The sequence below is a fragment of the Momordica charantia genome (assembly GCF_013281855.1).
Source record: "Momordica charantia cultivar OHB3-1 chromosome 11 unlocalized genomic scaffold, Mcharantia_2.0 BLBB01000011.1, whole genome shotgun sequence".
In the NCBI taxonomy this organism is placed as follows: domain Eukaryota; kingdom Viridiplantae; phylum Streptophyta; class Magnoliopsida; order Cucurbitales; family Cucurbitaceae; genus Momordica; species Momordica charantia.
In genome coordinates, this window is record NW_028275159.1 from 18,047,945 (window position 1) to 18,063,222 (window position 15,278).

At 39.3% G+C, this 15,278-nt stretch overlaps 1 protein-coding gene and 1 long non-coding RNA gene across 2 annotated transcripts; one reads left to right on the top strand and one right to left on the bottom strand.

Annotated features, from left to right (window-relative positions):
• Positions 1-7,761: 7,761 nt before the first annotated feature.
• On the bottom strand, positions 7,762-10,048 carry LOC148208242 (uncharacterized). The gene is made up of 3 exons (XR_015788707.1): positions 9,260-10,048; positions 9,134-9,178; positions 7,762-8,046 (listed from the first exon to the last, which is right to left on the bottom strand). It is a non-coding gene; the product is annotated as an uncharacterized LOC148208242 (long non-coding RNA).
• A 1,704-nt stretch (positions 10,049-11,752) lies between these two features.
• On the top strand, positions 11,753-14,860 carry LOC111019642 (Sphingomyelin synthetase family protein). Its single transcript, XM_022296041.2, has 4 exons — positions 11,753-12,193; positions 13,050-13,444; positions 13,962-14,155; positions 14,239-14,860. The coding sequence occupies exons 1-4, from the start codon at positions 11,901-11,903 to the stop codon at positions 14,635-14,637; spliced, it is 1,281 nt and encodes a 426-aa protein (XP_022151733.1). The 5' UTR covers positions 11,753-11,900; the 3' UTR covers positions 14,638-14,860.
• The last annotated feature ends 418 nt before the right edge of the window (positions 14,861-15,278 follow it).

Below are 15,278 nucleotides of genomic sequence, written 5' to 3' on the forward strand. Positions count from 1 at the left end.
TTTAAGAGCAAAATAATTTGAAGGAAGAAAGATATTTTCTTTGATAATTGGTGTAGAGAATGGTGAAATTTTGTGGCTTTAAATAGAGTTTTGAAGATGAAATTTGGCCGTTGGATTTAGGGCAACAAAGGATGAATGATTGAGATTAAAAGTAGAGATAAGGAAAAGAATAAAAAGAATTTTGGAGATTTGATGAAATTGGTGGAGATTGAGAAATTATGTGAAATTTAGAGAAGATTGTGGATTTGAGAGAATTGTGGGAATTTGATTTGTTGATGTTGCAATATATGGAGTCAAAATAAAATAAAAGGAAAGTTCACACAATTAGCCCAACACCATTAGGTTTAGGTTTGTTTTATATAACAAAATTTTTAGTCTTTGGCCGTTACACTCAATTAGCCTTGCCGTGAATTGAGCAAAATTAAGGGTGGCGACAGTGGTGTGAAAAAAATGTGTTGATGCATATTTTGAGTGACGAATATCATTGTGTTGTTGCACTTTGAGGGGTGGCCGTGAACAGTGTTGGTGCACAAAAGTGGGTGTGGCGGTAGTAACTTGTTGGCAAAGAAGAAGGAGAACAAGGACTTTATACTGCATTGTCGGCAGTCCGTTCTCTTGAGGTTAGTGAGGTTTTTCATTCTGTATTCCTAAATAGCTATTGTTCTAGTGCTTAGAAGCTAGGTGATCATTGTTGTATCTTCTAGAGAGAGCTTTGTAGAGCGTTTGCGAGACCCATTGTATTTATCCCAATATCATAGTAGAATCAATTGTCGTGGAAGACTAGACGTAGTCCATAGTTGGGTGAACTAGTATAAATTTACTTGTGTCGTTTCTGTATTTTCCCTATTTTTCTCTTATTATTGTGGTTGACTTATTTTTACTGATGAACTGTGGAAGGGGAAAATACTATTGGTAAGTAAATTTTCCCAACAAATGGTATCAGAGCGTAGGTTGTAGAATCATGGGAGACAAATATGAAGCACACCATTACTATGATGGGGTCCTGAAGTTCAGTGGAGAGAATTTTAGTTTTTGGAAGATGTAAGTAAATGATCTTCTTACGTGCAAGAAGATACTTAAGACTTTGGGGGAAAGACCAGCGGATATGACACATAATGCTTGGAATGAGATGAATGAACAGGTCGTTGCAAACATCAGAATGTCATTATCGATGAGTGTATGAAGTCTCGTTGCGAAAGAGACGAGGCGGAAGAATTATTGCAGCCCTTGCAAGACAAGTATGAGAAACCTTTTGCCAATACAAAAATACTTCTATGGACGAAGTATTTTAGTATCCACATGGTGGATGGAACCTCGGTGAATTCTCACATTAATGAGCTCACCAACATCTTGAACAAATTAGAAGGGATGGGTATCAAGATCGATGAGGAGGTAAAGGATATGAGGTTGCTGACATACTTGTCTGACAGTTGGGAGACGATGAAGACCACGATATCAAATTCGCTAAGGGAAAATAACTTGAAATTTTCAGCTATTTGTGATGCCGCCTTATTTGAGGAAGCCCGGAGAAAATTAGGGAAAATGTATGCATCTACTTTAGGGATAGAAAACGGGGTTGAATCAGCTTTGGTAGCTCAGTTTAAGGGGAAGGGCAAGATGAAGTACAACGGGAAGCAGCAACATATGAATAACAGGGGTAATTGGAGTTCCAGTGGAGAAGTTGAATGTTTTTACTGCCATAAGAAGGGCCACTTCAAGAAATACTGTAGGAAGCTTAAAGAGGATCAGGAAAATGAGGACACTCTAAATTACGTATCAGTAGAGGTGTTAGCTCTTACTGAGGGTAACACAACACCTGTAGACCAGTCATCAGAGTGGGTAGTGGACAGTGCAGCTTCAGTGCATGTATCTTCAGACAGGAGTTGATTCACGTCCTTTACTGTAGGAAATCATGGTACGGTGAGCATGGGAAATGAGAGACTCTCCAAGATCAGAGGATGTAGGAATGTTCGTTTGAGAACTGACAGTAGGACCGAGTTAGTTTTGCATGGTGTCAGGTATATACCTAGTTTTAGGATGAATTTGATATTAGCGGGGAAGCTGGATGACGAAGGCTACAAAAGTGAGTTTGCAGAGAATAGATAGAAACTCTTAAGGGGATCCGAGGTAGTGGTTGTTGGCCACAGAAAAACTTTAATGTATGTGTCAAGGTTTAATGTTGCCAGGGGATTAAAGAGACAGGATATGCACAGGGCTATAAATAGTTCAGGGGAGACTAGAAAGAACTAGCAACATTGATAGTCAGGACAGATCAGGAGAATTTGCCATCATTTCAAGTACAACCGCTGGGAAGTAGAGAAAAGAAAAAGGGGAACAACTTAGTGAGGTGTTCAGTAGACTGTCAGTTTCGAGTCCTAGTTGTCAGAAGATTAGCTAGCTGATGAAGTCGCGTAGGCGAAAATGTGCATTGAGAAAGACTACAGTTAGTGCTGAGGTCGATGGTGGTGTCTCTAGAGTGGCAATAGACTTGGGTGGGAGTGCCAAGTCATTAATGAAGAAGCTTTCCTTCAAGAGTCGTTGGATGCGAGTGAAGAAGGAAGTGTTGGGGAACACTTAATTCGAGCGGGAGCACATGGTTGTGTCTCTTACGTCTGGGAGACAAGATCACGTAGGATTGCTCAGTCTCAAAGCAATAACAGATGGAGCCTTGGTTGGTGCCAAGAAGATGTTGGAAGCTGTCGGTGCAGTGGGAGTTGAGCTTTGGTTGGTGCCAAGAGGGTGTTGATCAGTTAAAAGCGGTTAGTGCAGTCAGAACTGAGTCATAAGGGACACTGTTATTGCAGTGAGAGGCGAGATTGTTGTTTTGTCTCCAAGTGGGAGATTGTTGGGATATATGGAGTCAAAACAAAATGAAAGGAGAGTTCATTGGGCCAAGCAAACATGAAAAGCCTAACACCATTAGGTTTAGGTTTTGTTTTATATAACAAAATTTTTAGTCTTTGACCATTACACTCAATTAGCCTTTCCGTGAGTTGAAAAAAATTAAAGGCGACAATAGTGGTGTGAAAAAAATGTGTTGATGTACATTTTGAGTGACGACTATCATTGTGTTGTTGCACTTTGAGGGGTGGCCTTAAACAGTGTTGGTGCACAAAAGTGGGTGAGGCGGTAGTAACTTGTTGGCAGAGAAGAAAATGGAGAAACAAGGACTTTGTAGTGCGTTATGGACAATCTGTTCTCTTGAGGTTAGTGAAGTTTTTCATTATGTATTCCTCAGTAGCTACTAACGTAGTGCTTAGAAGCTAGGTGGTCATTGTTGTGACATCTAGAGAGAGCTTTGTAGAGTGTTGTGAGACCCATCGTATTTATCCCAATATCATAGTAGAACCTGTTGTCGCGGAAGACTGGACATAGCCTATAGTTGGGTGAACCAGTATAAATTTGCTTGTGTCGTTTCGGTGCTTTCCCTATTTTTCTCGTATTATTGTTGTTGACTTATTTTCATTGACGAAGTGTGGAAGGGGAAAATATTATTGGTAAGTAAATTTTCCCAATAGTTGAGATTGAAAGCGTCACGTATCGTCACAGGATTTCTCCATATAACGCCCCAGGAATTTCACCATTTCCAAATAGGGACCGTTACTAAGACTACCTAAAATTTTCACATAAACAAGAGAATTGTCTTCACAACAATACTAAGCAACAAAGCTACCACGCTTCTCCTGCGCTACTCTGATTTTCAACACTCACGAGAGCTTGAACAATTAGAACAACACCACTAGGGATGAGTACAACCACAGTACTCAGTAAGCAGCCCTTATTTGAAGGGTCACGCACAAACAACATACTTATCAAGGAACAACGTGTCATGCTTATTAAAGAATCAACACACACACAACATGCTCAACCAAATCATGAAACATTCACAGTCATGCTTTTCGTCACATTATGCATTCAAACATAGACACATTCTATAAACTTCGGTAACAACCACAACCAATAACACATTAACTACCAACCTCTAGTCTCCCTAACATCTCAAGTACCTCTACGCTTATCACAGCTTCTCTAGCCTTCCACAGTTAACTCCTTCGAGCAGAGTCGGCCCCTGACCATTTATACCCAGAGCCCCGACCCTGCAGCATCGGCCCTCGACCATTTATACCCGAGGCCTCGATGTCTTACAATCTATTGGCCCTTGACCATTTATACCCAAGACCCCAATAGTTCTCCTTTCGAAAGACTCCTCGCATCGACCCCCGACCATTTATACCCGAGGCCTCGACGCTCATCTTTATCCAATATTGACGTATCGACCCCCGACCATTTATACCCGAGGCCTCGATACCCAATTAGTGACGTATCAGCCCTCGACCATTTATACCCGAGGCCCTGACACTCACCCATTCACTTAATAACTTTCATAACTCCACATAACATTTCTAGCCTCCAACCAAGATTTCAGTACTACTTCGCTAATAGCACCAACCACCACAACGCCCATCACGACACAACCACTAGTATGATTTCAATGCATCACAGATCTCGAAAACACGAGTTTGACAACAACCAACCTGCTCACAGCATAGCGCACACAAAGCTTCAACAAACAACCCTATGACATTCTTCACATAACATGCTTTCTACAACATAACAAATCCTAATCACTTCCAACCATACAATATCAGTAAGTTCCTAAAGTTACAGACAACAAACATGAATACCAGTCATATACATATCCCATATATAAAATAACAGCAAGTTACAATAACAGCATCGAACTCACAAACCTGTCCAACAATTAAAATAATAAGAGAAAACATGTTTATAATGTAAAATCAGCAAGAACGATTTCTATTAGCACACAACAACGCACACACCCGCCCCCGTGCTACTTACTTTGTTATGTCTCAAAACTCTCACAAGAGTCCTACTTGCTACTACGCCATGCCTCATGCATCAATAATCTCATAACAGTCCAGTATGCGATACACCAAATGATCATATGTAAAACCAATCAATTTAAAATAGTCCAACGTGATCCAACAGCTCCAACAGGCTTCGTTCACAGGAAAGGCACAACCAACAACTTAACCAAAATATAATTGATAGATACCCAACATTCATCAAACACAACCGACTTCTCATAAACATTCAACATGCTTTCGAAACAACAGATTATAGTACCAGTATACAAGTTTCATCATGAAAACAAATTAGAACATAACAACAATTCAAACATAGTGATCCAAGATTACTTGGCTACAATTTATTCACACAACCACATAATTTTCCCAAGATATATCAACAGTTTTATCAACAACGACGTTCACTAAATAATAACAACGACAAGCAACATGCAAATATCACACATGGGTACACGAGCAAACAAGCATATCATATCAGCACACAACATCCATTCCCTCCAGTAAGAAACTACTTACACACAACCGCGCCCTTAAGTTTTGCGTCGACCTCACACCTAAGCTCACCAAAACCGACTTCGTAAAGGTGTGGGTCACTTAGATCTAGCTCGCCAAGGTGTGGGTAGCCTAAATCGAGCTTCGAACGGATGTGGGTCAACACCGAAAGTCACCGAGAGGAAGAAAACGCCGCAGATCTGGGCCAAGCACGAGCTGTTCGCTTCTGTCCGAGTCAGGGAGAGGTGCTGTAGGTACGGGGCGCCGAAGAACGCGACGTCGAGGGAAACAGAGCAGTCACACGTCGCCGCCACCAGACTCGCTTGTGGTCTGCCCGAAGGTGTCAGATCTGGGCAATCGTCGTCGCCACCCGCCGCAGCTGCTGCTGCCTACGACGCCGGAGAGAAGGTTGCACCGCCGCTGGATAGGTCGTCGGGACGTCGGGTGTCGTCGCCGGAATGCCACGGTGAGCCTGTAGCAGAATCATGCCGTCGTGGGTGTTCGTTGACTTCGCCGTCGCGCCGGTTCGTCGGGTCTGGTGCAAGTGACGTCGGAGTCGCCGTTGCAGAAAAATAGTCGCTGCAAGCCAGATTTTCAGGAAGACGTTGCTGGTTCTGGGGTCGTACCACCGTCGGGTCGCTGCTGGAATGACTCGCCGCCGCTGCTCGCATTGAGAAACACCGCCGGAAACTGGGGCGTCATTCGTGTGGCTCGGTCGCCGGAGCTATGGTGGCCGGCGGCAGAAATCGAAAGGGGGGGGGGGGCTGGCGGCAGCAACAAGAAAGGGAGAAGAAGATGATGGTGAGTTAGGGTTTTCTTTTGTTTATTTTATTTATTTTGCATTTAAACCAAAAAGCCCACATTCCCAATTTTTAAAGAATCCTCTTAATTAGTTTTAAAAATGAAAAGTCCAACTCCCAACTCTAATGGAAAGCCCATGGGCTAGAAGAAACTAGAATTCTATTTTCAAATAGTTCTAACGGCCCAAAACAAGAAACCCGAAATAGAATAGCTAACTTAAACTCTAATAGCCAAGAATAATAACCCAATAAGTAGAAATTAAGAGTCCCAAAAACCATGAATTTAAGATTTAACTAAAAATCTCCTACACTGATCGAGAACTTTAATTATCTTAATCCAATGAAATTAAACTTAATTCCAATTTAGTCAAAAATTAGAATTTCAAAGTTAGAAGATCCAAGAATTAAAGTTATCAACTTAGGGAAAAAATCCAAGGACACCATTTATCCAAAAATAAACGAGTCCGAGAACGCGGGGCGTTACAGTCCATGTCATCCACTATGTGACCAAACTTATTGATGCCACATTACTGCCACATCATTGCCATGGTGGCATAATTTGACTATTCGATGCCACGTCACTTGCCACATGTGTTTTTTCTTCATCAACTTGTTTTGGCTAAAAATTATTCGTTTGAACTCTGATTTGAGTGATTTAAAATGCGTTGGATTCATCTTTTCAAGCTCTACGCGATAAACACTTTGAAACACTAAAACTATTAGTAAATAAAGTTTGTTAACGTCAAAATATTTGGTGCGATTGAAGCTCGTAAAGCTAACATATAGTATATTTTTTTCTTATTCCTCTGTGGTGGTTTTTTTTTTTTCCATTCATTTGGAAGGAAATATGCATTTCTTTATTAGTGCATTAAAAAAAAAAATCAGCTACTTGAAATCTACATCTATTTGTGGTTTATTTGGAAAGCAATCTACATTTGTTTATTTGTGGTTTTCAAGAAAAAATAAAAAAAATAGACTTTCCATTTGAAATATGAATTTCTTTTCATTGCTCCGGTGATTTTCATAAACATCATACTATTTCAAATTGTAGGGAATAAAAAAGTAATAATTTATGGGTTTGTTTGAAAATATCAAAGTGTAATCTTTAAATTAGTTTATTTAAATTTGATTTTGCAAAATTTGTCCCCCTAAAACTATTCTCCTGGTTAGTATAGACTGCCAAAAAAAATTCCTTAGATTTGGAACTTTTGTTTCAGGGATAAATTTGTCTAAAATAAAATAACAAACTGTAACAACTATGGTCACAATATCTAATAATTTTGATTAATTTTTAAAACTCATTACTACTACTACTATTATTATTATTTTCTAGCCCATAACTTGGAGGAATCACCTCACATTTCAAGGGGTCTCAGAGTTCTCGAGTTACACAAATCAAACAATAAATTGAATACTTTCTATGTAACGCCCCAGAACGTCTCACACACTTCTAGGTCACGTTAACTACCCACCTGTCTAAATTTAACTCCAAACGCGAGATAACAACTCCCTGTGAAATAATTATATAAAATAAAGCTTCAACTCTCATCAATTTACCAATGAATCAACCCTATAGAATATCAATCAAACATCATCCGTGGACAACCCCATGAGGCAACTTCATTATTCCAACTAGGCAAACTCAATGAATGGAAGAAAACTAAAAATAAACACCTATTCCGAAATAAAGTAGATAACGAGTGGGAACCTCCCAATTATTCAAATAAGAATAAGTAGTTTATTCACCAAAGCATAAAGTCTTAACCATCAAAACCTAAGCTAAGCAAAAGTAACTACGCAGCCTATGGTCCTTACTCATCATGTCTCCTCCGTTTCATCACCATGGTCGCCAACGAATCCTCCGCCTGAAACAATAATTGTAGAGGGGGGGTGAGTATATAAAATATACTCCGTAAGTAGCCCTCACCAACAACACACAAACATCATGCTCAAACAAAAATCATGAAACATTCATAGTCATGCTCTTCATCACATTATGCAATCAAACATAGACACGCTCTATAAGATCCGGCGATAACCACAACCATGGACAATTTAGCTACCAACCTCGAGGCTCCCTAACATCTCAAGCACCTCTACGCTTATCACAGCTATCCTAGCTTTCCAAAGCTAACTTTTTTGAGTAGAGTCGGCCCCTGACCATTTTTACCCAGAGCCCCGACACTGCTGCATTGACCCTCGACCATTTTTACCCAAGGCCCCGATGACTTCATCATCTATCGGCCCTTGACCATTTTTACCCAAGGCCCCAACAGTTTTCCTTCCAAAAGACTCCTCGCATCGACCCTCGACCATTTTTACCCGAGGCCTCGACACTCATCTTTATCCAACGTTGGAGTGTCGATCCTCGACCGTTTTTACCAGAGGCCTCGATACTCAATCAGTGACGTATCAGCCCCCGACCATTTATACCCGAGGCCCTGACACTCACCCATTCACTTTCCCCAAGAACCCAACGTTCTTTATCATAACCAACTCCACAACAGCCCCTAGCCTGTGAACAGGGTCCGAAAATATGCTTCTATTACACCCACATCTCATAAGAAAATAATATGACTCAGACCAGCACGCTCGCATTATAGAAAAAACGTTTATAAATGCTCAACCAGCATGCTCACATCATAAAGAAACATTTATATAAACTATACTAGCACGCCCGCATCATAAGAAAGCATAATCGCAATAATTCCATTTTAACGAGCATCCTTTGTAAACACACATCATCCTACAACAATTCTCAGCAGTTTAACAAGGCAAAATTCCACCATTATCACCGACGAATATTCGACACTACACCAAGTATACAGATTAACACAAACGAGAGTTACCTAACACAATAGCGTATCAAAAACAATATTAAACATCACAAAACAGCACATTAGAAACCAACTAACACACATTAACGCACGCACACGCCCCTTGTCTACTTACACACAACCGCGCCCCTAAGTTTTGCGTCGATCTCACACCTAGGCACTAAAACAGAAAAAAACAGCAAGTTACATATACGATTCAGCCTTCGAAATAAATTCTAAGAGGGTTCAAATGACTCATTACCACAAAATCGACTTTGTATATGTGTGGGTAACTTAGATCTAGCTCGCCAAGGTGTCGGTAGCCTAAATCGGGCTTCGAACGGATGTGGGTAAGCCCGAATGCCACTGAAACGCTGCTGTCCACGAGCTGCAGCAGAGGAGACACACCAAATCAGCTACCGAACACTGTTGTACACGAGCCTAGGTGATGAAGGAGTGTTGTTTGGACCCGAAGCCGTCAAGAGCCGTTCCTAAATGACAATCTGTCACGAATGAATGCAAAACCACTCGATCTGCTGCGAGATCTGTGTAGGATGTTGAAATGGCTACTGGTCGTGAGTTCAGGCCGCCGGGTTCTTATTCGTTGAACGCACGCCACCGGGAAGATGCCACAAATCGCCACCTTTCGTGGAGGGTTGCTGTTGAACACTGTGGGATCTCGCCGGAGTTACTCGAAGACGCAAGAAATTGAAGTGCAGGGGAGGAGCAATGCCAGATCTGCACGCAGACGGAGGAGCAACACCTTATCGCTGGGTTAATTGCACCGTGTTGCTGTCGTCGTCGGGGACTCGTCGGAGGGACTATGCGCCGCCACGAAGTAACGTTGTTCGTTGCCGATCCGAGGAGCCGCCGCTGGAGACGCTGCACGGAGGGCTCGCCGTTGATGGGGGAGTTGGCCGCCGATTGCTGCTGCCAGGAAGCTGTCGTGCGCTGCCGGTGTCGTCGGTTGCTGGAGGAAGAGAGGAAGAGAAGGTGGGTTGGCGGCTAGGGCAAGGGGAGGAAGAAAGAGATGGAAACCTAATCTGTTTTTTTTTCTTTTTATTAATTTTCTTTTCCTTTGTTTTAAAACCAAACCAACCCAATAAAAGCCCAACATAACCCAAGCCCAAGAGAAAAAGAAACCCATCCCAACTTAAGATAAAACCAATCACGCGGAACCCGATATATATAAATTTAATTAAAGTTTAATTTAAAATTAAATGAAAATCTCCTGATTCGAGACTAACTAACCTGAGGGACTCGGGGCGTTACATTCTATTTGAAGATTTAAAGATTTGAAGACTTAAAAATTTGAATAGTTTGAAAAATTGAAGAATTTCAAAAGCTCGTGCTTTGTTCCAAACTCTATAAAAAATAACTTTGCATTAAAATCAAATCAAGTTCAAGAGAAAGACTAAAAAGATAAAAGGATCGAAAACATACCAAATCAATGTTCTAACTCCATGAATCAAATTTCTCTAGAAATTTGGTGTGAGCAATAGAGCCTGCTTGGAATTAATTTTAATAAATTAGTTGTTATGGTTTGTTTTGTTTTTCGGTACATGGTATGTCTTATGTTGTTTACCTACTTTAGTAGTGTTTCTAACTTTCTTGTTCGTATTCCTAAGTATAGCCTTATTTCTTACATGTGTCGTGATCGAAGACCATAAGATCCATCTTTTTCTTTGCTAATATACCGAACGTAACCAAAATTGAAAATACAAAAAGGGCCCGTTTGTTTTTTGGGAATGTAGATGCACGACATCTTCAGATGTCTGGAATTTCAGATGTCCAGAATTTTAGATGTCTGACATCTTCATATGACCACGTTTGTTTCGTAGGAAAATATATAAGGATGTCCGGGAATATCTGGATAACCACGTTTGTTTTGTAGGATTTATTTATGGGAATGTTCTAAATTTATATAATGTTCCAAAAACGCCATTACGAATATTCATATAATTTATACATCAACCTAATATAATTTGCATTTATGTAATAGATTTCCTTAAAATTAATTTAATATTTTAGATTATTTTACATTATAATTGCATATATTTATTAATTTTTGTATGTTATTTGGTAGAATTCATTTAATATAAGATTTTTTTTGAAAAGTAATTAATATTGAATATAAATTTCATTTTCAGCTTTAATATTTTTTTAAAAATACAATTATATAATTAATATTATATGGGATAAAATTCATTTATTATATTATCAAATTATATTCTTTTAAGAAGAAAAACAGCAAAGTAAGCTGATCGTTGAAAAATGTTATTTTAAAATTATGTATTTAAGATAATAGATATTATTCATAATAATTCATTCAAAATATTAAAATTAAATGAAGATATTATATAATTTAAAATTGAAGTTTATTTTATATGTACATGTAATACATAAATATACTTAATTGCTTATTGGTCAATCCATATGAAAAAATAACAAAGGGATAAAAACGTCGACATAGGATACTCTCGACATGGGAATCATGAAAACCCATGTTTCAAAAGGGCATCAAAATCGACTCGAATGTCTTCCAAATGGACATCATAGGATACTCGGACATTTCGAGATATCCGGATATCTTACATTACCACAAAACAAACGTGAGAATTCAAATGTCCATCCCACGACAATCTTAGATTCTCACAAAACAAACGGTCCCAGGTGTAATATATTAAAATGTAAGAGTTGAATAAAGTCATAAACACATGTATCCACATTCGGTTACAAAATCTATAACTTCAACATTTTTCCAAACCCCAAACTAAAGAAAGAAAACCCCTAATAAATTTCACCCTTAACTAACTATCACTCTTTTAACAGCCATAGCCACTGGGGGTTTGTGTCTACTCTCTTCCCTTCACTGTCCGCAGCGGCAGCGGCAGCGGCACCAAATGCGGTGGCCGGCGGCGAAGGGCGGCGGACTTGGCCTCATCGCCATATCTTACGTCTCCATCGATTACTTGAGCCACCTCTCGCCGGCATGGCACGCCCGTCTCCAGCCAGCCCTCTGGTCCCTTCTCGCGCTTGCTGCCGTTCTTCGCGTTCCATTCTACAAGCACTGGTCTCCTGAGTTTCGCTCCGTCGTTCCATTTGTCTCCTCCATGCTCTTCATGCTCGCCGCTCTGCTCTTCGAAGCCCTCTCGGTTCGATTCGTCACCGCCGTCCTCGGTCTTGACTGGCACAAGTAACCCTACCTACTCTCCTTTTCTCGATCTGGATTTGTCGCTCTTTTTGTGCGTGTTCATTATTTGCAAAATCAGTTGGATCGGATTTGCTGTAGGAGTTTGATTTCTGATTTTTAACCTCAAAATTAATTGTAGCTTATTTTAGATGTGATTCTATGGATCCGCGCTGGTTGATTCGCCAGTTTTGGAAATTGTTTCGTTTGCCTTTTGTGGGATCGGAAGATTGGCCGGATCTGATATTTTTGGAAAGTGGTTCAGCTCGAGTTACCTGATTTCGAACTCGGGATTCTGTTGAAGGCGTTGACTCGAAAAAATTAATTGTATTGACGTGTTCCTTAATTAACCAATAGAACCCAGTTTAGAACTTTAAGAGCATCAGTCAATTAGTTTTTTTTTCTTTTTTAAATAATTTAATTATTTGTTATTATTTTTTATTTTCTATCATGTATGAATGTAATAAGATGAAGTGAGTGTGCATGAAATTTGATGTAGTTTTTAGTCATTAGATTTCAAGAACATCTGATGAAAGTTGATGTAGCCATTGGATTGAAAGAAAACTACTGAGGTCTTGCTTTGTGATTTTTGAGGATTGAATGTTGCAAGCAATAATTCTTGTATGGCACAGCCATGGTGAAGTACATGCTTCTTGTTCTGCATTCTCTGTGAATCTAATTGCAATTTAGTTGTGATAAAGTACACGCTAGAGCGACTAATTTTTTGCTTTCAATTGACTAATGACTTAGAAATTGTGAGCATTGATCTGATTAACTCTTTAGAAAGTCATCTAGTTTTATTTCCCTGTAGTTTTCTCTTTAGTTGAAATTCTAAGATCGCGGTTTTCTTGACATTTGACAGTGAGGCATCGCCTCTTCCCGACACTGGCCAATGGTTTCTCCTGGCGTTAAACGAGAAACTTCCTCAAGCTGTTGTTGACATATTGAGAGCTCGTATTATTGGACTGCACCACTTTCTGATGTTGTTCATTATGCTGGGATTCTCAGTGCTATTCGACTCAGTAAAAGCTCCTGGACTTGGACTTGCTGCAAGGTACATGTTCACGATGGCGATTGGCAGACTTCTTAGGGCCATAACTTTTGCATCGACAATTCTTCCATCTGCAAGGCCATGGTGTGCTTATACTCGATTCAGAGTCCCACCGTACCCTCATCGGTGGGCACAGAAGTACTATATTCCTTATGCTGGAGATGCTGATACAATTCGCCAGTTAATAAATCGGGACATAGCTTTTGGTAAGTACCACAGATCATTCCATTTTTGTCATGACGGAAAATGCTTTTCATTCAAAATCATCATCAGGTTTAGAAGTAGCTTAAGAGTTCTTTTTTGGTTAAGGTTACAAGAAAAAGTGCTTTATGAGGATCAATATTGAGTATAGCTTACTTTTTGAACCAAGTACCTGGCTGGTAATTAAGCACTTCAAAGGCTTTTTAAAAGTGTAGAACCAAGCATCAAAATGATTCGTTATTAAGCACATTTTTCTAGAGTGCTTATCATTGAAGTTCTTACGGTAAAAACGTTTATTTTAAATATACTCCCGAACACACATTTAATCTTCTTGCATTCTTAGTTTCGTAAACACTTATTTTGAAGGTACTCCCGGTGTTATTTTCGTAAGTTTTTTGTTCTCTTATATGACATATCTTTGTAGTTTGTAGTTTGAACATAATGGTCGCAAAAATTTATCCATTTTATGCAGTGTGCTTCCACTTTTCTTAGGTGTTAATATATATAATGTTATTTTCCCAGCTGATCCTGGACAGATTCTTGGCGACTACAGACCAGATTGGGGTATAATGAGCTTCTTACTTGATTTCCTACGACCAACAGCTTCTGAAGGTTCTTCCTGGTACAATTTACTTAAGAAGGCCGGGGGTGGCTGCAACGACCTTCTATACAGCGGCCACATGCTTGTTGCAGTGCTCACGGCCATGGCCTGGACGGTATATAATCTAGTGTGCTTAATGTGATGTTTTTTTTGCTAAATATATAGTTTAGTCTCTTAATACATGAGGTGCTGAAACAGGAGGCTTATGGAGGTCTTAGCTCGGTTGTCGTATGGCTTTTCGTAATACACAGTGCTCAGCGTGAAATACGAGAGCGGCACCATTACACTGTTGATTGTGTTGTTGCAATATATGTGGGCATTCTCCTCTGGAAAATGACTGGTTTCATTTGGTCAGCTAAAGATGTCTTGAAGCGTCGAAGACTATCGAAGTTGGAGAAGATTCAAAGTAAGCTGGTGCAAGCTGCGAAAGATGCCGATATCAATAACGTGAGAGAACTTCTGAAAGAAATCGAGGTAACTAATGAAGAGAGCGACAACCGGCGTGAGAGCGGGGTGCTGTGGTTCTTCGCTTGTGCAACGATATCTGTTGCACTCGTCATTGTTCTTCTAGCATTCACATGGACAAGTGATGGATAAATTTAGATTTACTTATACTGATCACATATTCCACGGGTTCATTCTGTTAATCAATGCGAGTTTTGTATCTTGTTGTTGTTTAATTATTAGCTTATCGGTAGGATTTGATGCGAGAGTGTTGGTTTTTGTAGTGTAATGAATGCTAATATATGGTTCTACATCTTCATGTTTGATTAGTTAAATTTGAATTAGTTAAATTTGAAACTAAAAGGTCATTCGATAATGTTTTCGTTTTCGTTTTTTGTTTTTAATTTCCAATAAACACTAATAATGTTTTCGTTTTCGTTTTTTGTTTTCAATTTTCAAGAAACATTAGCGTTTAGTAACTATTTTTGTTTCTCATTTCTCTTTAATAAGAAATGTTTTTAAAATTGTGTAAAAATTTTGAAAACGACAAAATCAAGGGTTTTTTTAGTCATGTTCTCGTTTTTTGTTTCTACTTTTTTTGGTAATAAAGAAAATAGAATTGTACGGTTTCAAAATTCGTGGGTTCAAGAATGATAAAATTATTATTATTATTTTTTATTTTTGAACAAATTAGAAACGGGAACAAAAAATAAAAAAATTGTTTTTGCAGGTTAAATGATTTAGATACAATTCCTTTTTCAAAATATAAATTAAAAAACGTTATATTAGCAAAT